General features: G+C 37.2%; 1 protein-coding gene across 1 annotated transcript; it reads right to left on the minus strand.

Moving 5' to 3' along the window:
* Nucleotides 1-92: 92 nt before the first annotated feature.
* On the minus strand, nucleotides 93-26,896 carry LOC140154268 (blastula protease 10-like). Its single transcript, XM_072176854.1, has 10 exons — nucleotides 26,675-26,896; nucleotides 20,596-20,649; nucleotides 18,404-18,505; nucleotides 17,278-17,352; nucleotides 15,618-15,708; nucleotides 14,683-14,818; nucleotides 10,781-10,859; nucleotides 6,925-7,134; nucleotides 2,962-3,091; nucleotides 93-226 (listed from the first exon to the last, which is right to left on the minus strand). The coding sequence occupies exons 1-10, from the start codon at nucleotides 26,783-26,785 to the stop codon at nucleotides 108-110; spliced, it is 1,107 nt and encodes a 368-aa protein (XP_072032955.1). The 5' UTR covers nucleotides 26,786-26,896; the 3' UTR covers nucleotides 93-107.
* Nucleotides 26,897-27,274: the final 378 nt, after the last annotated feature.

Here is a 27,274-nt window from a genome sequence, read left to right on the forward strand (position 1 = left end):
TAAATTAATAATTTTCATTTTTTAACATCAAACTACTCTCTCTGTTCCTCTCCCTCTCTCTCTCCCCCAGGGCTTTTCTTTCCCTCTCTCGCCCTTTCCTCATACAACTAACCTGGGTTAAAAAAAAAAAAATCATCATCAGGGAATAAATTGGAACACACACATTTTGATTCGCCAATCAGCATATACCCTCCATTCTTGCAATCCGTGGCATCTTCATCCAAAGCTGAAATATATAAATCTTAGTATAAATAGGAAATGTTGTGAATGACTAGGTGACTATGTGAGCATGTCTAGAAAGGCTCCGTCAGTTTCGATCCAAATGTCGCCAAATACCGAGACGGCAATGCGAAAATTTGGTTGAAAACGATCAGAATGGGCCTCAAAATCAGTGAAAAATGTAGTCAGTTGCTCCGGGCGGTTTGCTATCCTAGGTAAATAGAGAAAAGTAGTAGGTTGCTAACCTAGCCACGCGCGTCTTATAAAACGGGTGTATCTGCGCCGCTCGTGTAACGCAGCAATACCGCGCGTGTAACGCAGCACTACGCCACCGCGCGAGTAAACGACTAAGAGGCACGTAATGATATTACTGGTGAAAGACCGTAGATACCCCAGACAAACGATGGTATGTCTATGTGTGTGCCAGAGTACCGACGGGCGCTCTAACAGGTGCATCACATCGGACTAATAATCATATTTTCAGCATATTTCAATACGGAACACGTGCATATAGGCCTATTTCAGCAGAACATGACTAGGCCGGGGTCCTCCAGAATCAGTTATGGTAAGGCCTATACAGATACTACTAGAATTTCGGGGTATTTTGGGGTCCTCAATGTGGTAGGACAGGGCTTGGAAGAGGCGAACGATGGGTTTCAAGATCATGGGTACCGAAGTAAGCGTCACAGCTACAAAACAGAGTTGCGTCAAGTTGGGTCTTTATCACTGAGATACGTATATCATAGTAATTTAAAAGGTTATGTGAGTAACAGGTGTTCGGTAATTAGATATACAGCCTACCACGAGAACCGCCCAACCCGAGAACCGCGAAATCTAGTCATATATAATTGGTTATCAGTAAAATATATTCTAGGGTTTTTGACATTTAAAATATATTTATATTCAAAATAAATAACAATTTTGCTAATTAGGTAATGCATAATATCATTTTCTTAACATCACTGAAAAAATCATGAAAATCGAACAACGCGTTCAAAAGTTATGGCGATTTTATTATTTTCGCTTCTTTCAGACAAACCCGAGCGAAATGCTTGGGGCATCTCCCCTTATTCAATGTGGTTGCGCTCAATGTCTGCTCCAACATTGTTTCCAGGGGAGGGAGGAGAACAAAGCAAGTACATAACGTGAGCTTTATACCTCATTATATAGATTCCTGTCATCTGATTGATTGAATGTGCGCGTGCAGTCATTGAATTAACTATGCCCTCAAAATGAACTATGGACCGGTCCATGGAAATGAACTATGGACAGGTCACGGGCGTCAAACTGCGCAATCGCAACATCCACGTATCCATTCGGTATATAAAACAAATATTGACTGCTTTATTCGGGACATGGTTAAGATTATAGGCCCGCGGTGATCTCAAAAACATGCTATGACCCTCGGCTGCGCCTCTCGCAGCATGGTTTTGAGATCATCTTGAGCATATAATGTTAACCATACCCTCATAACCCGATCAATATGTATACTATGAAACGCATCATGCATTTTATTCCTGTAACCAACCACACTGTACTGATCTCTATACATGGATAGCGGGCGGCGACCGAAAAAGTGAAACCACTTGGCCGTCATCATATTGGCGAGGGCAAAAAAAAATCATCTCACTGATGAGTAAAACAAATCCCTTACCAACTATGTATAAAAGTATACATTAAAATTGAAATTAAAATTAAAGTTGAAAAAAAGAAATCCCTTCTGAAGGCGGCGTAAAAACAAAATTAGTTCAAATCGCCAAAAGCGGTGTTCACACAGTCGGATTTAAAAGGGCATTTCGTGATCCACAACCTCATCCCCCACTTTTCTCAAAAAAAGTTGAGATTTTTATATCACTGGAATACTCTGGCTACATAATGTTTATGTACAAAATATTTCTTGCAGATTAATTCGTTTAGCAAAGATATCGCATATTGAATTTCGTTCTGGTGCACCAGAACGAAATTACAACGTATTGTCTATAATCATGCATAACTCGCAAACGAAAAATCGTAATCAACTGAAATTTTAGGAATATGCTTTTTCGTGGATATGTACTGAAAATGTCATAAAAAAGAGGATGCTAGGATCACGAAATACTCCTTTAAATCACTAAATACCGGTAATAAGTCACTATAATACCGGTTATAAGTCACTTATATCCGACTGTATGAACACGACTATAGCCAGTGGTTTCAACTGGCGACTATCCTATTAGGCCCATGAAAGTCAATTCGAGTTTATCGTCCCTTTTTTCCCAGGTTGGTGAGGTGACTTTTTCATTTTTTTTTTTTTTTTCTGATTTCATTATTGACCTAAAGTGCGTTTTTATTTAAAGCCATACTCATACTTGTTATTTATAAACATGTTTTTATATGGGTAGGGACTAGAAAAGTTAGAAAAGAGACTGGTTTGGTTCCAAGTGATAAATTTATATGATTTACAAACAAAAATATATGTTTCCAATTGCTAAAACTGGTGAAAACACTGATACTGAAAATAATGAATTATTTTGTCATTTTTGAAAATTTGACGCGGGTGTTTTTGGTGTCCAAAAAAAAGTGACGCGGGCGGGGGACGATAAACTCGGAATCGACTTTCACGCGCCTTACGTGCGAGTCCGCTATCCATGTATAGAGGTCATGTATGTACCGCGTGAACGCTGTAGTGCAACATTCCAAAATTGTATTCATCTTATTACGTCACTTCTACGGTGAATACTCGTAGTATATGCACTGACTTACTTCCATATTTGCCTGCTACGACTTCGCCATCTCGTAAACTGAGCTCAATTTGGCTTCCCATACAGTCTAAATTTACTTTATTCTTCGGATCTTTAACATCAATTGTGTTTGCGCCGTTCATGCTAAATGCCTGTAATTTCAAATTAAAATATAGACACATACTTCTTGATTATCCTTTTAATTAAAGAACACGATGGCTTATATCCTAAAACCTGTATACAGGGTGTCCCCCCATAAAAGAGGCCCTCATTGCGCCCTCTTTTTTCCTATTTCAGAAAAGTTGATTAAGTATAATGTTGGTATGTAAAAAGCCGTTACCCGTTAGCTTTAATAAACCAGAAACAGTTATTTCAATCGGCTCATAACTTTTGAAGATATGCCCTTTTAAAGAAATGTATCCGTTTTTCACTCTGTCCACGGAGAAGGTTTGGCTACTTCAAAGATTGAAAAGTGCATATACCATGCATGAATATAAAACATTCCTCGATGGTAACTTTATAAAATAACAACTTTATTTTAGGGAATGGGCTTTACCAGTGAGCTTATGGGTTATGGATTTTGTTCAGTGTCATTAATTTGGGCGAAATTGATGTGGGATGGGACTTCTTTTGCTATACTTGCAATTACGTATGTTTTTCTCGGTTATTTTATGCCTTTTTGTTTTATAATGTTTCTTACTTTCTTACTTTATTGACATCATTTAAGTCATTTCTCTTTTGTGAATAAAAGGTAGCCCTGAAAAGGGCTGTTTAGTTGTCTTTGGTTCTTTTGAGTTTACTGTGCTGCTCTGCCGTCTACCTGGTTGCCTCTTGACGAATACAGGTTTCAGCCCTAGTCCTCATTGCATCAATTGCGTTGTGTACCATCCTTGTGCGCCGGATACTTGTGAATGCAGCAGTAATACGGGGTTGCGAAGATGTTTGAAGCTAGCTGGTGATCCTCGCTTATAGTGAATGCTTTTCCAAGCCTAATGCTATTATCTAGCCATGTCATTAACCGTGTGTTTCGTTTAAATCTTTGATGTAGCCAAACCTCATCCGTGGACAGAGTGAAAAACGGATACATTTCTTAAAAAGGGCAGATCGGCAAAAATTGTGAGCCGACTGAAATAATTGTTTTGGTTTATTAAAGCTAACGATTTAAGGTTTCTTTGCATTTGATCAACTTTTCAGAAATAGGAGAAAAGAGGGCGCAATGAGGGGCCTCTTGTTTTTTGTTACACCCTGTATGTCAATTTTTTGGTATTACTCCGAATAATTTATCTCTTTGTATAGTGCTGCGTTTTTAATGTTTTTGATTGTAATTGCCAGCTTATGAGAATACAATAAAAGTTCGATCATTTTTGCAGAGATACGATATAACCATGATAACTCCTGTTTATAATTTTACTTTCTATGCTCCCCGGTTCCGGCACTCAGTGCATGCTCGTTGGAAATTTCGCGAAATTAGGGGGTATTTTCAGGTGAAGAAACGCGATTTGCGAAATTGAAAAAAAAAAGACACTCTTCAATTACAAATTATCATCGTATTTCATTAATTATTCTTCATTTACGAATCCCACTTACAATCATATCAAGTCGTGTTCACACAGTCGGACTTAAGCCACTTAATACCGGTAACAAGTCACTATTAGCGGTTATAAGTCGCTTATTACCAGTAATAACTCACTTATATACGAAAGTGTGAACACGACTTCAGTTTCATTATTCCGTTCGGCGCACATTAGGCCTATAGAGTGTATGCAATAAACCAACCGGAACGTCGAACGGTATAACAATTGAAATGGCAGCCATGCGAGAGGACAGTTCTAAGATAACTTAAGATGAGAGAGGGACAGGTCTCTATAGTAGAATACCAGCCTTTAGAGTTCGTGACCGACTCATAGAACAAAGATTTGAAAGGTTTTTTTTGATCTTTGATTGATTCCGAATCAATTTAGCTTACCCTCACCTCCTGAAACTTCCGGGCATTCCAGGGAGGGGTCAGTCAAGGTTACATGGCGGTCAAATTTTCAGAATGCTCCAATTATGTCAAGTAATATATCAAACTACTCGTATGGTCATGAGGATTCCAAAAATGTATAGTTTGTTATGTGTCAGACCTTTCAAGAGGGCGCTATGACGAAAAATTTCATAGGTCAACGACCTTTTGAATTCTGACCATAGTAAACAACGTCCGATTTTGATTTTGGTGATTTTGGTGTCTAATTATATGTTTTCTTGCATGAGAAATACGTACAAGGAACCGATGACCCTCTTTTGCAACATGGCTGCCAAAAGCATCCATATTGTAATTAGGAAGTCATCGGTTCCTTGTACAGTTTGTACACATAACAAACTATACATTTTTGGAGTCCTCATGACCACACGAGTAATTTGATATATTACTTGACATAATTGGAGCATTCTGAAAACTTGACCCCATGTAACCTTGATTGACCCTCCCGGAATGCCCGGAAGTCTCAGGAGGTGAGCCAAGCTAAATTGATTCAGAATCAATCAAATATCCCAAAATAACTTTCAAATCTTTGTTCTATGAGTTAGTCTGAACTCTACAGGCTGGTCTTCTACTACTAGATCGATTCACAACCATTCATACCTATCGCACGTTTTATTGTATTATCATGGTAGGTATGCGAATTTTCCCGATGGAGGACAGACATTTATTTAAATGACGATGACACTGTCATGATTGACATCGTATTGCATACAAGGGCACGGTGGCTCCCCAGCAAACACAAAACGTTTTCGACATCATTCGCAAAATGTTATAAAAGGTTGTCAGAAAACATCTAAATGTCGGGTTATATAAAGGGTACGTTAATGGTATAAAACGTTTTCATAACATTAAATAACATTTGTTGGTAATTTACAGCACAGCAAACACAAATGTTTTACAGAAAACATTTAAATGTCGGGTTATATAAAGGGTATAAAAACATTTAATAACATTCCAAAAACATTTTTGAAAACTTGGTACAAATCATTCTAAACAGAATGTTATTTTGGGGTTGAAAAATATTTTGCAAATAATGTTTGCCCAAAATATTTTAAATACAATAACGTTTTTAAAATGTTTTCAAGACGTTTATGTAACCCGACATTTAAATGTTATTAAAACGTTTTGTAAAAAACATTTTAAGAACATTTCTGTGTTTGCTGGGTGCAAATATTTTAACATAATGTTATTAAAGTGTTGACGAAATATTTGGCCAACAATGTTTGCAAAAATAGTTTGCAATGACATTTCGAAAACATTTTAAAAATATTGTTGTAGTGTGTTTTCATACAAAACGTTTTAAAACGATTTCATGACCTTTATATAACCCGACATTTTAATGTTATTAAAACGTTTTACCTAAACCAAAACCCAAAATATAACTTATCTAAAACGTTTTAAAAACGTTTTTGTGTTTGCTAGGTCAGTGGTTACGGCCTTGGACTCATAATCTGAGAGCTTGCTCGACGTGCGTGGGTTCGATTCTCCGTCCCACCACCATGTTACGCCCTTGGGCAAGGCGCTTTGCCTCACTGCCTCATCCCACCCAGGTGCAATGGGAAGTTGCTAGGGGTAATCACAGTCGTTGTACTGATGGACCCTGCGCCACTTGTAGCTGCAAACGTGGTTCCGACATATTCTAATGACGGCGGAATAAATGTTAAGCGCTTTGAGGCTGTTTACGGCATAAAGCGCTATATAAATATCTACATTTTATTTATTTATTTATTTATACCCTCTATATCACATACGAAGCATACAATGCAAATATCGTTCGCATTTTCGCGAAAAAGGGCATTGTTGAAGGGCGAAAAATTCGCGAAATCACTAAAATAGGTGTGTTAATATCCTGAAAACTTCGTGAAATGAGATGTAAGAAGGGGTGTTTTCAAAGTTCACCGACGACGAGCAAGACCCGCCGATACACGGGTGCCGGAACCGGGCTATGCTCTATAACATACTTACATTTGGACCATACTGCATGATGCTGCATACATCATAGCCATCGACATTACCGTCTTTGTTTAGTATTGTATGAGATGACTTCTCAAATTGACTCTCCATGCCTGGTTGAACGTTGCCCATATTAACCTTAACTGTCGCATCCGCGTCGCTTCGTGTTGCTTCGTGCGCCATACCTAATGCGTGAAAAATTTCATGTAGTACAACGCCGTGCTGTAAATCAAACAATACAAATAGATATTGTAACGAACATGAGAATTATGTATAGTAGCAGACTACCATTTACAAGCCAGGCCTTTAGGCCGGCTTGTATTGGTTTTAGTCCAGCCTAGCAACGGCGGGACATTTGCATTTCAGCAGTTTCTTCTGCCGCTCATTTCTTTCTTCTCGCAACCTTGACATAATTTGCTCTAGCTCCTTAGTTATTTGACCGATTATTACCAAATTTAAGCAAAGGCTCCACTACCCCCAGCCTTTACATTGGGGTCAAACGTCACGGATGAGTAATTTGGCTAAAAATGAGATGTTTACCAGAAATGCTTCTTCTCCTATAGATTACATGGCACAGTAATGAGATTTGGTCATTGACCTTGGCTATAGCCGGGCCTATAGGGTATATACGGATTTGAGGTCAAAGGCCATTAGGGGGATATTTCCGGTACATAACCAAATACATGCATGCAGTAAAAGTGCCATAAACTTTGTAATTATTCACGCAAGACATATAAAAGTATACATTTTTATAAAGGCAAGACATCAATGAATCTCAATATAAATACAGATTTGGTGTAAAAACAATAATTTGCGTTGTTGCGTGCGTGTACCACGATTGTACAACAAAGATTTTCTTTCCTTTTAAATTGCGGAAGCGAGTGAAATAGTGATATAAAATCCATAAAATAGAGCAGTTGGAGTTAACAAATCTGGATTTTCTATCCTTGTATAAATAAAAAACATAACAAAGTAAATACATTTCAAAAAAGCTCAATTTCGCGAAATAAACAATGTCTAGAGTACACAGCTATGTTCACGTATTATCCTTACTCGCGCAGCTTTCACCTACAACTATGTTCCTCGATCATAACTAGATGGTATAGCCTGTTGAGCATCATTCATTAATCGAAAATGATACTTCAAATTTTAAATAATTGTACTTCAATTTGTTTTCCTCTATAATATACAGGGTGTCCCAGAATGATTTATAACTGGAAAGATGGTATTCTGTAGGTATGAACGTCATTTCTATTGGTCATATTGTTTTGCATTTTAAATTTGACATTTATTTAGCTTTCTCAGATTTTTTAGATTTTAAAAATTGGACGTTTCTAGTAGAAGTTAGAGAGGATTGCGTAAAATTGTGAATTCAGGTTTTGACAAAGCAACCTATTTTGAACATCTGTAAAATTACAAACCGTAGTTATTTGGAAAATGTTATGCAGTATATTTGTTGTGTCCTGTTCTTACTTCTACTAAATAGTCGGTATCTATCGTTTATTTATGATGTTTTGAAGCAATCCTTGTATGGAATAAAGTATTTGCTACGCTTGAGTGACCTTAAACTATTCTTTTTTGGCGGCAGTTTTGAAGCCAATTATTGCAGTGTGTAAGTTTCATCATTTGAAATGCCGGCAGAGATGGATTTTTCATAAAAGTATAGAGAAGGTTCATCCTTAGTGTCACAGCATGCATTTATGTCTACAGTATATGGGCAAACCCACAGCTACGTGACGAAGAAGAATAAAGTTTACTACGGAGGATCCTTGAGGAAGTCATATCCTCTGTAATAAATACTAATAATTACATTTTTAGGTAAAAATTGGGGGTAAAAATCACATAAAAAGTACGTTTTTCAACCTAAATATCTGATGTCATATTGAAATGTTTCACTAAATCCCACATCGAGAATTATTTAGCATTGTAAGCTCTACATCTGTGCCAAATTTGGTGTATTTCCTATAAAAGAATGTATGATTTCTCCAATATATTGCACAGTGCGGCTGGACGATGGTGATAAAGGATCCATGTGTCTTTACCTTTGCACTGTAAATTACATACATGCAGTTTCGTCCATTTTCAGTAATAGCAATGTCACGCGAAAACGAATCAAGCTATTTCCATGAAAGTCACAGAATAAGTAGTAGACATGAGTGGCATTGTATTGCACTTATTAAGATTAGATACACGGTTGACTATATATTTTTGATATTTTGTTCAAACACGGTATAAATCATTCTGGGACACCTTGTATCCTAAACCTATATATCTTAGAAAATGAAAATGAAAAATTCCACTGAAACTCGAGCCACTAAACTATTCTGCCATATACACCTAGAACTTGATCAGTTGATTCAGTTCTTCTAATGTCTAAAACATTGACGAAAAATATATACTAATTTGCAATTCTTTTTGTTCTAAATTAATTGTGCTCAATTCTGGAAAAATTCCTGAAAAATTCTGCACATAAACAAACCCATCTCTAAACAGCCAAAAGTGCCCTATTTGAAGGAAGTCTCCGGCAATCATTATTATTATGCCTTTTATGTTAGAAAAATAATCATCAAGCACGAATCACATGATTTTATTTCAAACAAACTCATATTGACCATAAAACAGCTGGTTCTCAACACGCGATATTCAAAATTCCCGCGCTGAAATTGTCTAGTGCAATGGGGTAATGGTTATTTGTGCTCATTTGTCGTCAGCCTTCATTGTATTACTGGAACGTCATTGCACCAGACAAATTCAGTTCCCGGGAATTTGGAATATCACATGTTGAGAGACGGTTGTTTTTATGCTTTTTATGGCCATTATGCGTTTGTTTAAAATAAAATCACATGTTTCGTGCTTGATAATTATTTTCTAACCTATTTAGGCAAAATGTTGTGACTGCTGGAGGCTTCCTTTAACAGTTTCGTAGGAAAGATTGCTCAAAATGGGCAAATCATATTATATCAAAATGTACTGTATAAACTTCATCGCTATTCGTAGTACGTCTTGTTTGTACACCATCAGCTGCGTGTGGCTCCGCCAATAATTATTATAAATAATGTAGGCGTTGTGCGTCGACTTGACGCATAAACTGTGTGTATAGCATTATTCGTCTTATATATCTTGTTTGAATCCCATCAGGTTATATACCACTAACAGGCATGGGCGATACATGGAAATACGACGAGTAACTATTTGTTTGCATGGCATCTGAAAGGACTGTATTAAAATCGTCGCTGAAATATCAAGTTATATAGCCAAAAAAGTACTTTTTAGCGTTTGATGCTTCAAAATGGTATATTTTCTCTCATTTTATGACATTTTTGCTGTAAAGTACCAAAATTCATGCGCACGGTTTCGGTTTTTAGTACATATTCGCACTACCATATTGTAACTTTCAGCTTCGAGGGCGCACTGCCATTTTAAGGTGTTTACGATTCAGTGCGATAAAACAAGAAAAGTCTCAGGTCAACCTATGTTGAGTTTTTGATCATTTGGATTCTAAATCATATAGTTTCACCTGATATTAGTGGCATCTAACTGTGAGAGTTCTGAATATGAGAAACTTCCACCCGAAATTAGCTATTTTCCCATTGAAACCGCGTAATACATAATTACTGGTAGTTAACCATCAGCTGCGTGAAGCTCCCGATAATCATGATAATAATAATCGGCGAGCTAAATACATACGCATTGTAGGCGCTGGAATGAAATACCACTTTTCTTCGTTTTACCTCATTTGTTTGGCTCGGAATTAAAAAGGAGACAATGTGGTCAGTAGCTATCAGTGAAAACTAACATTTAAGTAGGAATCTATTTTATGCAAATCACACATTATTGCTTTAATGCAAAAATAATAAATTATACTCACGGTAAAACACAAATCATCCTGAAGCACTACCTCATCATCCCTTTTCGAGTTATCTTGTTTTCCAATCCAAGACCAACAACTGCAATGGGATGATAAACAGTCAGGTAGATTATTAGGCTTGCTTAAAGAGGCACTTCGTGATTCACTGCCTCAGCGCCCCAACTTTAAAAAGTTTAGATTTTCCATGCTTGCTTGGGAACGCCATGATGCAGTCATGTCTACAGTAGAATTCATCTCGACCTTTGCAAGACTTAAACCCCATTAAAAGCTATTAAACCAAGATAACACTCATTGAAACAGCTCAACTGATTAAATCGGATCTTCTCTGGTTGTGCACATGTGTCTGTTTTCATGTGCGATATCGCAATAAAGCTGGTATTATAGCTTCAGTTGGGTAACCGATTATAAAGGTAACGAAAGGAAACAATGGTATGTGTACCTTTGTTCACGAAATGAGACAATGGCCTGCTTTTTGTAAACCAGCATTCTTGAAAATGAGCAACATAATGATTATTGACTTAACACGGTTTGGAAATAATTTCTTCATATTTTGGTGTTATCTGTCGTTTACATATCCTTCCTAAAACACAAAAGTGCGACCCTCTCCAAACACCTAAATTAGCTAAAATTTAGGACATGTTATGTAGAATTTCATAGAATAGTTTAAATGTAGCTTGTACCGTTTTTTTGTGGCATTCTTCAGAACGGAGCGGTCCGTTACCAATATAGCTCAATATTTTCGGTCAAATCTCCATTCATTTAACACGGGGAGTTGGCTAGCTATGAGCTAGCTATGCTTTGCCCTCACTCATATTCTACGAAAGTGCGACCCTTCTGAACATCTAACCTAGCTGTAATTTTAGGTCATGTTAGAGAAATATATTTGCTAGAAGTTTGGAGAATAGTTTAAATATTGGCTGGTTATTTTTCACACAGTGATGTTAACTAGGCAATGCCCATATACCTATAACATACACTGTTTGTAGAGGTCACGCGTCAATGGTGAGAGCACTGTGTATTGTGTATAGGAAAACGGACAGTAACTGCAGTATGCTTGGACGAAAATGTGTGCTCAGGTCTATCGAGGTGGAAGCAGTGCGCATGATGGTTTATAAGATAATCGTTTCTGTATAGAAAGTAGAAACCTTTCCATGACATTGACCAACATGCAGTAACCTTAAGGGCTGGGGTATGAACGTTTGGACAGTATTTATTGTGGGACATTAGAGCACATCAGACATATCGAATTGCATTCTGAATACGAAGAATGTCATTCTGATATCAAATAATTTTGATTTTTGAAATTCGCAATTTAATACACATTTTATGGCAAATCATTAAAAATTGATATTTTTGATATTTAACAGTACTTGAAGTAAACTTTATAAATCTGATGATTTATACTTAAAGTGTATGTCCGTATGGTAGTTAATCCGATTATTACGTAACTTCGCCAGCGTATACCGTTCCGGTTGGTTTATTGCATATACTCTATATGTGTGAAAAATTATTGTTCCACTAGTATGGAAGGCCAGCAGGGACAAAAACGTATCCAAAAAGAGACAACCAAATATGGAAGACCATTAAAGTCATACGTAAAGACAAATTAGCAAAGCGGCAAAAATACCCACTGTCCCCACTACAGACACACGGAACCCCCGATAGAGAGCAGGGCTTGAAGAATGAGGGAAATTAAACCGCCAACAACCGCCGCTTAATAGGCATGTCAAACTAGATTGCCCTACATGGTTACAAAGAACCACAAACCGCGAATTTTGGATATCCACCTAAATTGCCCCGCGGGGCTACAAAGAAGTATGGCTATCCAACAAGCTTAAGCTATAAATTGCCCCCTAGAGATCAGGGCTTGAAGAATGAGGGAAATTAAAAACCACAAATCGCGAAAGACCGCCAACAACCGCCGCTCAATAGGCATGTCAAACTAGATTGCACCGCAGGGCTACAAAGAACCACAAACGGCGAAATATGGATATCCAACCAGTTTAAAAGACAAATTAGCCACCGATAGAGGCCAGGGCCTGAAAAATTAGAGAAATTAAAACCACAAACCGCGAAAGAACGCCAAAAGCCGCCGCTCACTAGGGATATCCAACTAGATTGGCCCGCAGGGCTACAAAGAACCACAAACTGTAAAATTTGGATATCCAACAAATTAAAACCACAAACTGCGAATGACCACCAACAACCGCCGCTAAATAGAGACATCCAGCTAGATTGCCCCGCAGGGCTTAAAAAACCACACACCGCGAAGTATAGTTATCCAACAAGCTTTAACTATAAATTAAAGGGTAGGGCATGAAGAATGAGGGAAATCAAAACCACAAACCGCAAAAGACCGCCAACAACCGCCGCTTAATAGGGAAATCCAACTAGATCTATAAATCTAAATAACTATCAACCGCGAAATTTGGATATCCAACTAGAGGGCTACAAAGAACCACACACGCCAAAAACTGCCGCTCACTAGGGATATCCAACTAGATTGCCCGCAGGGCTACAAAGAACCACAAACCGCGAAATTTGGATATCCAACAAATTAAAACCACAAACTGCGAAATACCACCAACAACCGCCGCTCAATAGAGACATCCAGCTAGATTGTCCGCAGGGCTTCAAAACCACACACCGCGAAGTATAGTTATCCAACAAGCTTAAACTATAAATTAACCTCCGATAGAGGGTAGGGCATGAAGAATGAGGGAAATGAAAACTACAAACCTTGAAAGACCGCCAACAACCGCCGTTTAATAGGGAAATCAACTAGATTGCCCCGCAGGCTACAAAGAAATATCAACCGCGAAATTTGGATATCCAACTAGATTGCCCCGCAGGGCTACAAAAACCACAATCATTAAAACATAATTATCTTGCGAAGTCGTGGCATTTAGACGCTTCCGTAATATAAGCCTTGCTACATACACGCGCATTTCTGTTTCAATTTGAAGTAAATCGGACTGACTCTGTGTCTCGCTGGCATCGTCAACATTGGGTATGTGTTGTTCATATTTACATTTTCTTAGTTGCCTTGAATAATTGAAGTATATTAAAATGTATATGTATCCCTATTATCATTACAGTCACGCGGTAGCTGTGACCAGCAAGTTTTAAAAATAAACGGCTGATAAAGTTTTATTAAATTATTTACTGTCATAAATCAAGGATAACATAATTTCAAACATCTATTTTTCGTTTTATTCGTTTTATGGAGTACTTCGTAACCCGATGGCTTTCCAAGCTTAGAGCTGCTTGGCTACATTCATAAAAAGAAAGAAAATCCACCAAAAACGTTGACAACGTAAAGAAAGCAGCAAGTTTAAAAAGCCCCCACCTCGGCTCACTTTTTTGAAACTTGGTCCCATTTTGAATATCAACAGCAAATCGGTGTTTTAAAATAGCATCATTGTCATTAACATGCCTATTTGTTATTCGTTTAATTCAATCGATCATTCAATTGATCATGAACTTAATATTATAAAACAAAACATAATTATATAGGATATTGGCCAAGAACAACATAATAACCTTTCTGATCGTTCCAGAATGCTAACAACTTAATATCGCATCGGCACATTAAAGATACATAACACTTTGTGTTTTAAGTTGATAAGTATGACTGAGTATAAATACGTATCTTTTACAAATGGGACCAAGTTTCAAAAAGTGAGCCGAGGTGGGGGCTTTTAAACTTGCTGCTTTCTTTACGTTGTCAACGTTTTTTGGTGGATTAGAGAGATACGTATGAATGTTCGTACCAATATGAACGGTCGTTAGCGGTATGGAATATCGCATCCTCTCTAGTGAATCGGATTAACGTATAACACTTCGTTGGCGAATCCTTACCTAGCATCAAAATGAGTTCAGTTTTTACGGTCGGTACTCACCCTTGGCCGTTATGAATTATGATACAGCCAGAGGCGCCTTGTTTATACTGTATTTTGAGACCAGTCTTCCTTTCGATTTCTTTCACCGCATTGTTAACGATAACTTCCAGCGTCCTACCATCCTTCATCCTCTGGGCTGAATTGGTAAACCCAATAAGCAAACAAACAAATAAACGAATGAACAAAACACGATAAGTGTTACTTTTTGTTGAGCAGAATGAGAATCTCTCTCAAAAACGTGCTTAATTTTGCACTCCCATAGCAACATGCGTACAACCTAAGCGCACCTCTTACATTCGCTTGCTAATTGCATATTATGATGTTTACTTTGTGTAGGCCTACAGTTACACATTTGTCACTACTTAATCCAACATGGCGTCCAAATGGTCACCACTTTCACATTCACTAATATCTTGGTCATAACTTTCAATATCAATACCTGATCATGACGTGATTAGTGTTATTTGAAAGAAAATGAATGCATCTATACATGTGTACAATGCTTGCTTAAGTTAACGGGGTACAACTTGACTGTAAAATTTTAAGCCATAACGGTGAATTTTGAGTATTTTTTTATGTCAAATATAATACGCATTTAGCTTTTATTACATATTTTCAAAAATTTTATATGAGCAATCAATATCTCATAATAGGTGGCAAAAATATGTATATTTTGCTACAGCGATTAAAATTAGCAAAATCCTAAACGTAATATACTTCTATTGTAACTTGTACTGTACTTATGTACCAAGTATCAGCCAGATAGTCCTTACAGTTACTCTTTGCTAACTCCGGCCTTATTGGAGTTAGCAGAGCCAAACGCCGCCAACGGCAACGAAGTGGTCAATAATTATTACGAAAAAGGTGTATATAGCGGATGGGGAGCTGTGCTTGGTACTCTATCTGTGATCTATATACTTCTATACTATATTTACCGTAACTCGGTGGATCAAATGTGTAGCAGATTTCTGTCTTATCCCATAGGGTAGCACTAAAAGCCTTCTGAGCACGTTTTTGGCGGTCCAACTGCAAAAGATCAGAGAATGATGTCACTTGTTAGAAAGTCAACACCAGACAATAGAGATAGGCCTAGTGGTATAGTTCCGAGTATAATTAGGCCTACCGATGTAATGGAAAAGAATATTATTATTAGGCCCTATTTATAACGTGCGAATGGTTTCAAAAGTGTGTGTGGGTGTGTGTGTGTGGGGGGGCAGTGTGGGCACGATTCCCTTAGACTGTTTTCCGCTCGCTTCGTTGCGTCCCAGTCCCCCGATTGAGTGCATTTACCCCGACTGGCTGACAGGTGTGTGGGTGTGTGTGTGGGGGGGGGGGGGGGCCCCTCCCTTTTGCGTGCACCACAGCAAATCGCACTGACAGGCCGATTTTCGTCTCGGCTGACAGGTGCGCGTATAAATTCCTTAATCTTCCACACATGGAGTATAGATTTCAAATGGATTCATGCACCCATTCTTGTAACCCTATTTCAAATTCACACTCCTGTTTGGGAGATTAAGATCACGCATTTCATAGAGGGTGTATGGATTTTAATTCAAATAGCCCAATCGAGATCTTACAGAATGAAGTGCCCTCACTTGACATGCTACATGGTATTTTTTGTATGAAAATCTATTTTTGCTTTGACTTTATAATATTTCACAATCACTATGCCCTCTATAATGACCTATTGACCTTCGTGACGAATGAGCACAAAAGAGAATAGCATGCCCTTTGACCTGCCATTCAATTAGTATCTAAATAACCCCTACAGATGTGACTGAGGTTTCTTTTAAAATTTACTCCTTATGATATTTTATTGCTGTATTCCAAACCCTGTATTTTCTGGGTTTTTTTTGTACCAGTCTCACTTAATACTCGTGTTTATATTATGATCGGGCAAGCTATATATATTTATATATATTTCACGGTAATATCCTACTTTTTACTTTTGTATTAATCATTACACTGTCTACGCAGCTTTTTACTATTTATATTATGATCAACAGCCAAGGCAAAAGGGAAATTCTTTAAGGCACTAGTACCATATTGAAATAGGAATATCGTTTCATATCCGACAGTCAGTCTAATTTACACGCGTTGGGTCACATGTATTATACCACCTTCGGGGCAAAGGGACAAGAGCTCTCATTTCCTGCCCCATCTCCATGCTATGGTAACAGTATAACATTGTTTAAATGTTTGTTGGGAGTGGCTTTCTTTGCGTCTTTCTTTTTCTTCTTTAAATACGGTTAAATAAATAATTAATGCCAGAATGCTTCTGAATCCGAAGGTTCTCTAGTCCGAATATAGAATAAGGGTTAGTGTTAGGGTTAGGATTTAGGGTTAGGGTTAGGGTTTAGGGATAGGGTTAAGGTTAGCGGACTAGCGAACCCTCTAGAGAATCCGATCTTCGGACTAGGGAACCTTTTTCAAAATTAAGACTAGCGAATGGTAAATTACGTGTTCGGACTAGGGAACCTTCGGACTAGAGAGTTGTCGCCCTTATTGCCTGGCTAGTGTATCTTGTATGACCTCATCAGCGCAAGCTGTAAGTGTGTGTCTTAAGGACCAGTCTTGTTAAACAAATGAACTCACCTCCTTTTCCTCCTCTTTCTCCTCTTCCACTAATTCCTCCAATTCCTCTTCTGCTTCTTTTTCTGCATCTTTATTCTGCAATAGGATTGAATAGGAAAGATAGGAATATACTCATTATACGCTCATCAATGTTAACAAACCAGTTTACTTCCAAAATGAATAATCATACGCAAATCATCACACAAAAACAATTATTACATAGGTCTGCATTTACGTTTTATATAGCATTTGTCTTGCGTCAGCTTGTTCCAGCTTTTGTCAAGTTGGGTCAATATTCTGATCTTCAAGTTACATATTCTTCATATCGAAAGGTTTGGCTACAAAAACGATACCCTTATAAATGCATATATGCACAGTTTCCACCTCGATGCACCTAAATACACAAATTTATCCAATCACAGAGAGTCTAGCAATGCATTGTCTCTACACAGTCTGTGTTTACACTACACGGTTGAGTGCATAGCATCATAAGAGATGTGTGAGCTATAGCTGATGACTAGAGAAAAATACGGCATCTGTGATCTGTTTTGTCAAACCCCGATAGTTTCCCTCATCCAATTAGAAAAGTTTTTATATCGAACGAACACTTCCCGTTAAAAACACTTTTCATTACGTCAACAGATGACGCAATTCAATATTTATAGCAAGGCGAATGTGTTAAATCTGAAATCGGCCTATAGACCAAAATTTTTGACCAAGATGTAGGTTTTAAAAGTCAAAACGCCGATTGATCCGTACAAAATGTTTCAAATTTTATGTCATTAAATGAAAGAGCACACTTATATTGTATATATACTAGATTCATTTTAATGAGAAATGAACAATTGTCTTTAAATTGCAAATCTTGTGCAAAAAGTTACTATTTTTGCCTGTTTTAACATACGGTTGTAAATTCAATGAACAATGACTTTGCTTAAATTGCATTTAGAAATTGACATACTCGTACTGGTACTGTATTGATCTCATTTACTCGCGTTTGGGACAATATTATGATATACAGCCAAGGTAGTGAAATATAAGGTGAAACTTGTTTTTTAATGCACCTGTACCGTAGCGATCTAGGAAAATCGTTGTTACACCGAAACCCTTTCATTACCGACCACAGTCCCATTTATATTATACACACCTCTCCCTTTGTTTTGGTTTCTTCGTCATGCAAAACTTCACCCAAGTCTTCTGCCTTTTCACCCAATCGTTTTCTGCCTTTCCCTTCCTTTGGATTTCCAGCCTGCAATATGAATGAATAGGAATATAACCATTAAACGTTGATTATGTTAGCAAAACCAGTTTGATAACTTCCAAAAATGAATATACAAAATCTGATGTTTGCATAATGATATTACCACTCTCTAAATTCCAAAGTTGTATTGTATTTCTTTGACTTAGCGTTATTAATGACAAAATTTAGGATTTTAAAAACTTAATAATTTAGAATTCATTCAACTAAAAAGGTTACAATTTTAAATCCAAAGGACTTGTACTATATTTACTCATAAGGACGTATACTTTTTTTAATCCTAAAAGTTATGTCACTCTTAGAATAGAAATAATACGCGATTATCAATCTTGTGCGCTTCGGAAGCCCCACTACCGAAATGAAATCTTGATTTAAGTAGTTAATAGATGGAAAAAAAAATTTGCGTATTTTGAACCCATCTTTCAGCACAATGCAACTTTATTGTCCCAACTTTCACAGCAACTTGAGTGAATTTTTTTTTTAAAGTGGTATAACTCGAGGGAATAAAAGTCGCATTGTGCCGAATGAGGAGTCGAAATACGCAAAATAATCCGTTATATTGTGTACTTCATTTGGTGATTTAGGTTTAGTCATATAGCACTTCATGATTAAGGTGTATGTTTCAATAAGTTAATGAAGACAATAGTTATAGCTACTTAAATACAGCCTGTCTCAAAACAAGTTGTGCAAGTAAAAAGCGCCCTCTGTGGCAATTAGAAAATACAGTTGTGACATGATGCTTACATCATCGTCAAGAGTGCAGTCTTAGTTCTCAAATGCCGTTTGCTCTGTTAAATTTGCTTGTTTAATCTCGAGATATGTTTAATTAACAACGAAAGGGTAAAATCACAATTGTGCCACTTTTAGTAGGGAAGAGGGCTGTACAATGTTATACAAATATTAACTGTCTATGAGTGTGATGGTCGAAATATAATCACGAGGTGAAAGATGGATTGTTCCATTCCACGAGCCGGAACGGCGAGTGGAATGGAACAATACATCTTTCACCGAGTGATTATATTTCGACCATTACACGAATTTAAGACAGTTAATATTTGTTTTATATCACTCATGCATAAATTCTATTACTAAAATACTATTTAAGGTAGGAAATACATTTTTTCATCAACATAACACCATGTTTTGCCGTGATATATTTCACATTTTGGGGTCCACCCCATAACTAAATCGGCGAGTCCAAGAGTCAGCGCAAGGCTTTGCGCAGGCGCACTACGCCAGAGCACATGATGGTAAAGACTATCACACGGAGAGGGTGATAGTAAAAATGGCAAATGGTAATCAACCAATGAAATGTCTAGAATTTATGTATGAGTGATATAATAATTAATGATAGCTGATGTTGATGCGTCTAATGCACTCCCGTTCGGGGCTCGTGCATTAGACGCATCAATATCAGCGTGCGTGCGTTTTTGTCTAATTTGTCTCCCAATAAGTAATACGCGTTCATCAACCTATTCAAGTGTGCAATATTTGTTTTTCTTTTAACATGTTTAAGTGACAAAGAGAACAGTATTTAACATGATAAAATCATTGACATGCACATGTATTAATTTTACAGCAGAATGTTAAATATTTATTTATCTTTTAATCTGTTGTAGAAATAGAGAATCATTATACCTGTATTATGACAGTAAAAAAACAATTATATATTTTTGTGTAATTAATGCATTCTTTTGATTTCACAAAGGAACTCTTGATAAACTTGATGCAATCATTGATTTTCATGTAGGCCATCTTACCTAGTAAAAGTGGCACAATTGTGATTTTAGCCTTTCGTTGTTAACTAAATTTATCTCGGGATTAAAATATGCAAATTAAACAGAACAAACGGCATTTAAGAGCTAAGACTACGCCCTTGACGCTGATGTAAGCATCATGTCACAGCGGTATTTTCTAATTGCCAAAGAGTGCGCTTTTCACTTGCACATTTGTTTTGAGACAGGCTGTAGATGACAAGTTACGAAGCTTGTGGATTAAGACATACCTGGCCTTGTTTTTATATAATACTGTCGTTGTTCTTATCACTTCGTTTCTGAAAAGAAGAAGAAAAAAGTACTTGCCTGTCCATTGCCATGATGATGATGATTATTGTCGGAGTTCCCATCACTTCGTTTCTGAAAAAGAAGAAGAAAAAAATCCATCGTATTGTAATGCTTTATTCAGGTTATGTTGGTATATGGATGATGCGTGATTTCCGATTAATAGAAAAGTAATAACACAAACCAATCTGTAGAGATTAGGGGTCAGCTACGACTTGGGTGAAGTGACCTAAAGTGCACGATCAACCAATTCCAGGACGGTTATGTATGAACATGAACGTAACATCAACGTTTGCAACTAAATATGACGTATAAAAATGTCGGTATTGAAATTTATTACCAGGTGGTGAATGACGTGCATTCTCTAAATTCAGTAAATTTCCATCGTCAACCGTGTACTTGATTGGGATTATTTTGAATTTTAAAACGCTTGAAATATCACAAACAAATAGGCCTATTTTAATAAATAATATAAATAGAAGCTAAAACCGTTGGGGTTCGATAATGAAAACCATAAAACTAACCGAGTATATGGAAAAATCCATACGACCGGGCGGTTTCACAAGTTGCCGGCTCTATCATGCCACTCGTCGCCTGTTTATTACTATATAATGGACTTGAACTGTTTGAACTGAAATGAACTGAGAACTTCAATTTTCAACTAAACTCAGTTACTCATGGAAGAGGCAGTTGAATTTTGTTAATCATTGTCAAAGATATTTAATTAGTTTATGTGAAATTGTTAAATTTGTGTATGTTAAATATTTGATATTGAATTACATAACATTGACTGAAGATTTGATGATGAAATAACTTGCTTTGTGAATCAGTCAATGTCACCCGTTCATATAAGTTGCAATTATTGACTTATCTGAAAAAAAAAATCAATTTGTTTTCAATTAAATATTGATCAGTTGTTGTAAAATACAACTAAGGGTAAAAAGAGCTGATTGATTCCTTACACCTTATTGCATGTGAGTTGAGAGTAAGTACAAGGAGTAATCACCTCTTACCCCATTTTACTTTTGATCATTTGAGCAATAAGACTTTGTTTAAATTGTTTTATGATTTGATGTATGTAGTTTAAGATGATATAATGTAAATGCAATCTTGTTAATATAAAAGAACAACAGAATATATACTATAAGAACATATTAACGACACATTAGTGCTTTTAAAGAAAAATACCCGAATTTAAAAGTTGCAGTTTACAGTAATCAATGGTTATTATGCCAGCACTGTACCACATAAAGCCCGCCATTATCTTCGCGCTTACTTCAAATCAATACAAATAGCTGCAACTTTTAAATTCGGGTATTAATTTCTTTCAAACACTGCTGTATTGTTAATATTAAACAAAACTTGGACAAATTTGATATCAAAATGCGTGTAAATAAATCATCCTTCTTTTAATGTTGAAATATTGTGAAAACAATTATTAGTGCTGAAGCTATAGGCGTATACACTTAACAGCTGCGTTACTTTGTGTGCCCTTTTGTATGCATACATTCAGAGTGCACACCAGTAAATACAGGTCTCCTACACCCTGGGAGCAAAAAGATGACTTCATCTGACCTTCGACTTGCAGAAAGGGTAAGTTTTGAAGAACTGAGTCGCTCTGGAGTCAAGAAAATGATGTTTTCCTGGACCCTGTTTGTACAGAAAGTCAATGGTTGCTATTTACTGGTGTGCACACTTCAGTAAAATAAATCGAGAACTCAAATAAGATGGTGCTGAACCTTGAAGGCACTTAAACACTACAACAAGAAGCTGATTTTCCACCTTTCATCCATGGATAAATGAGCACTACAATTTGGCCAAACATTACTGCAATAGTCAAAGTGTGGCATTACAGCATTGGCGAGCATGTAACCAGGGCTACGACACTCAGCTCATTTGCATGGCAAAATTACCCGTCTCCTCCGCAGCCAATTTGGTTTCGCTCCATCGAAATCAAGCAGGCCACGGAGGAGACTACCCTCCTTGTGTTTGTTCATTTGTGTATGGAGAGCCATTATTGGAGTCTATAATGACTTAGGCTACGCTCTCAGCTAGAGTCCGACGCTGCATTGTACTAGAAATACCTTTTCTGTGAAATCGCTATAGAGCCAACCGGGAACACGTATTCGTTTTGAAAATATAGCATTAAAATTAGTATCACCCTTGTATTGGCCCCGTGCAGTGGAAAACCTTAATTCTTTCATTAAAAAGAAATGAAATGAAAATAAAAAACAACACGGATCTACCTGTGCACCTATAAAATGGCCACAGCAATTTGTCTCAAATATGAGTGAATTTTAAAAAACATACGGGATATGATGCAGGCCCGTCGGAAGCAAATTAAAAGTGGTACGGCCCACTGGGGTGAAACCCCAGCAGGGTTTGAAGGGCAGAGCCCCTCATGGGGTTCAAGGGGCGAAGCCCCTGAAGCCCCAACACTTTTGAAAATGAAAAGTACAATTTCAACGGTAAGTTAATTGGACTAAACTTCAAAACTAGGACATTCAAAATAAAATGAACAACCATAAAACATGTTACCAATTTGCAGTACACATGATACTAAATTCGTAAGTCGCACCTCAAAAAAATAAAATAAAATGTAAAATCAGCCATTCAAAAATCACCGAAGTTATCATATTTATTCAACGGCGGACCCAGGACTGCTCCCCCCCCCCACCCCGGGTGCTTAAAATATATCGTAAATGTACAAAATGAGCGCGAAGCGGGGATCGCGCCGCGCTTGCGCGACGCAGGGGGGGTGTCTGAGGGGGATGTAAGAAGTAAGAAACTTGTGCAAAATGAAGACCTAATTGAAGCGATTTGGTGGACCATTCTGTCACTATTAGTGTGTAAAATTTTAGTTTGAAAAAGCTGAAAATGTGTGAAATGAGGGACCACGAAGCCTTTCGTTTCCTTATTGTTTTAGGCAGGAGCGAAAATGGCCACTTGTTTATGCACTACACAAGGGGTGTCTGAGGGGGGATGCGCCCTCCTCAGATTTTTGTTTGGAAATTTTGCAAAATGAAGACCTACTTGAAGCGATTTGGTGGACCATTTTGTCACTATTAGTATGTACAATAGTTTGAAAAAGCCGAAAATTTGTGAAATGACTGGCCATGAAGCTTTTGGTTTCCCTATTGTTGTAGCTTGTTGTAGGCCTATAAATTATTGTTTTATACATGGGTGCTCCCCCCTCAGAAGTTGGAAATTTTGCAAAATGAAGACCTAATGGAAGCGATTTGGTGGACCATTTTGGCACTATAGGCCTATTAGTAGCCCCTATGTAAAATTTTAGTTTGAAAAAGCCGAAAATTTGTGATTGACGGCGCGGCCCGTCCATGGTCCATATTTGGTGACAAAATGTGGCCCTGCATATCGGCGGGCCCGCAGCAATTTTCACATGCTTTTTGTACGATGACCCGCCTTCAAGCAATGCCTAAAATAATTGCATGCCTATATTATCATGGTAGGGCCTACTGCCGATCGACCCGATTTTCCGGTTTTTGGGCAAAGGACCTACTCAATTACGCGTGCAATTTAACTTTTTCTCTCTTTTCTCTCTCTTTTTCTCCTTTTTTAAAGCTTTTTTCTTAAGTTCTCTTCATTTCCTCTTTTTTGTTGGAGGAGGGCCCGCCCCCATAAACCGCGCCTGCTGTAAAGTTAGTAATACGGGGGTCCAGTGTGTTGGAATGGGCAGGTCCCCTTGCCTAGGGAAATTTTGCATTTCTGAACTCAATTCGCGCGATTTGGTGCATACTTCTTTCTTTCTTTCTCTCTTTCCTTCTTTTCTCTCTCTCTCTCTCTCTCTCCCTTTCTTTTTAATTTTTTTTAGGCTGAAAAGTGGTACGGCCATGGCTGTACTGGCCGTAGCGGTTCCGACGGGCCTGATATGATGAACATTGACCTGACGCCATGATAGCAGGATCTATTAGTCGTTTTATATACAATGTATATACCGTATTGTCATAATACCAATATTTGTCATAATATATAATGAGTAATATTTAGCAACGCAAACGTGCAGTTCATATGCACAAACGAATACTGATCTTTATGATATTCAGGTTTTTGTACATCACGTATAACATGTCACATAGGAGGTCATACGTGTTGACCTTCATCTATTGTATTTGTTCATCTGTGTATGGAGAGGATTAACGCCATTAAAACTCCATCAGTATTAGGGCGTAGTTCAGTGAACTCACCGGATTGCTATTCCAATTACTTTGATAATACAGATAATATGTATTAATGGGTCGAGGCGATTGCATTGAAAAACCTAATAAATTATTCATAACAGTTACGTAATCAATCGATAGTGCGGACACTTTTTATTTGCAAACCACCAAAATTCGTGATCTTTTAGCGTTGGAAAAGAAACCACGTGAATAGAGTGCCCTCTCAAGAATAGGTTCTCTGTGATGTAACTCTGCGAATAATACCAATGTGTTTGGAAATACTGGATGATATACGATTAACATGATTGTCCCAACTTAGTTGTGGATCAAAAACTACACCTAAATACTTGAATGAATCTATTCTGTCCACAACATTATTTGCATATGAAAGTGAAATATTATCAAAGTTATCAAGTAAATGCCTGGTACCAAATACTATAATCTTAGTTTTTTTAATAAATATTAAGTGTGAGCTTATTTTCATGAAACCATCCAGCAATACCGTCAGTCGGTAGTATAGGTCAGATGAACTATATAGCAGTTATTAATTATTATGGTGTCAAATTAAAATAGACATTTTAGATTTTGATTTTTTTAAAAGAAAGGTACAATGTAAATTATATCCTTACTTTAATCTATACACAATTTACCCAGTGGCGTAACTAGGGTTGGTAGCGCCCGGGGCAAGAAACAAAATTGGTGCCCTCCCCCCCCCCCCCGAAAATATCTTAGACGCGGGCAGTGGCGTAGCTAGGGCTAAGAATAAATAATGCCCCCTCCCCCCATTCTTGAAACAATTGCGCTCGGAGCGCGCGAAATTTTGGACAAATAAAGCCCATACACTAATTAATTTTGGTTACTAGAAGTTGAATATCGGTCTTAAAATGTTCTTTCAATTGATTTTGTGCTGAAATGCGCGCGAAAATTTTGACTTTCATGGCTTGGAGGAGCGGCAGAATAGTTACTGAATTGGTCAATTTGGCGCCCCCCTAAGGGTGTCGCCCGGGGCACGTTGGCCCCCCTCTGCCCCCCTGTAGTTACACCACTGAATTTACCAAACAATTATGAAACATGACCACCCCAACAAGCTAAATGGCATAGGCTACATGCACCAGTTCACGGCGCATTTCTTTTATATATATTACCATATTCAAAACAACATGCCACCTTGGTCACTCGACTTTTAATTAACCACGAATGAATTTAAATAGCCTTGACTCACATACATGTAATATTAAGTGTATAGAAACATACCACGCCAAAAGTATTCGAGCACCAAAAACAAAGGAATAATAAATAAAGAAGTCGATAGAAGGAGAACTTTGTTCTGCGTACTTTGATACCTTATTCGGCATAATGCGATTTTATTCCACTAAGTTGCGTACTTATTTGAATGAAAAATTTATTGTCGAGTTTCAAAAGTGACAGATTGAGATATTTCCTCTGGTTCTACATTGCCTAATATCTGTTTGCTTGTAGGGAAAAGTCAATGCAAATTTTTGCCACTTTTGAAAAGCTCTCGTTTTTATTCAAATTGCTATAAGTTAAGAAAGTAAAGTCATATCGTCCCGAATGAGATATCAAAATACACAGAACAAAATTCTCTACCTATTAACTACTTTTGTAATATAGTTTTAATATATTTAAGCAATGTCCTTTGTTTTAAGTGTTCGGATTATTTTTATGGCGCAGTATATTATCTATATCAGGAACACAATTCCAGCTTTTTCAATACGATAATAGCCGTGGTCTGTTAGACTACATGATTTTGAGATTTGCTATAGTTATCATATATGTGCTTTTTACAATTTTGATTAGAAAACTCTTAACAGATAATAGATATGTACGACATTTGTATGACTAACTTATACACATTTTAATAGCATATTACAATAAAATAATTGAATGATATCAGTACTTACCAGCAAACGGTGTGCACTATCTGCCGCACGTTTCTGAACTTGTACGTTGGGTCTGGCATGCATGAGCATGACGCAGACGGCCACAAGAGCCAAAGCGAAAACAAACTTCATTGTTACGCCAAGTTGAAGTCACAAATTTCCCTTAACTTGTTTCCTACCTCGCTATACCTTTCCTTATGTTATTTGGTATCAACTGGAAGAAATATTTTGTCAGTTGTGAAAATATTTCACAAAATGTGAGTAAGCGGTTTTGGAACTGGCTTTTTATACGAAAAGAACAAAAGAAATTTTGTTAATTACAAAATGTGTTACTTTTACCTGGCTGATTATCCTGAATATTTCTATTGTTTTACCATATATGTTGACAAAATCCGTTTTTATTAAATCTGCTTAAAGAACGTCATAAACAGACCTCGCGTGACATCGTGATTTAATTAAATAATTATTTCAAAGAGAGTGGATGTATTATAATACCAGTAAGGCAGGATGGGAGGATAACAAAATAGATAAATAAAACAATTGCCAATGATAACGCAAGAGTTAGTTTCAATACCATATAATATACAGGTAGATATCTAATAAAACAAAATAATTAAACTT

The sequence above is a fragment of the Amphiura filiformis genome, chromosome 6, assembly GCF_039555335.1.
Source record: "Amphiura filiformis chromosome 6, Afil_fr2py, whole genome shotgun sequence".
NCBI classification, from domain to species: domain Eukaryota; kingdom Metazoa; phylum Echinodermata; class Ophiuroidea; order Amphilepidida; family Amphiuridae; genus Amphiura; species Amphiura filiformis.

Excerpts from the sequence above, each read along its gene's own strand:
- LOC140154268 (XM_072176854.1), bottom strand. The coding sequence starts at position 26,785 with ATGAAGTTTGTTTTCGCTTTGGCTCTTGTGGCCGTCTGCGTCATGCTC. Across the intron at positions 20,650-26,674 it reads ATAGTGCACACCGTTTGCTG|AAACGAAGTGATGGGAACTC; the intron begins GTAAGTACTGAT and ends CTTCTTTTTCAG. Across the intron at positions 227-2,961 it reads CGTAGCAGGCAAATATGGAA|CTTTGGATGAAGATGCCACG; the intron begins GTAAGTCAGTGC and ends TATATATTTCAG.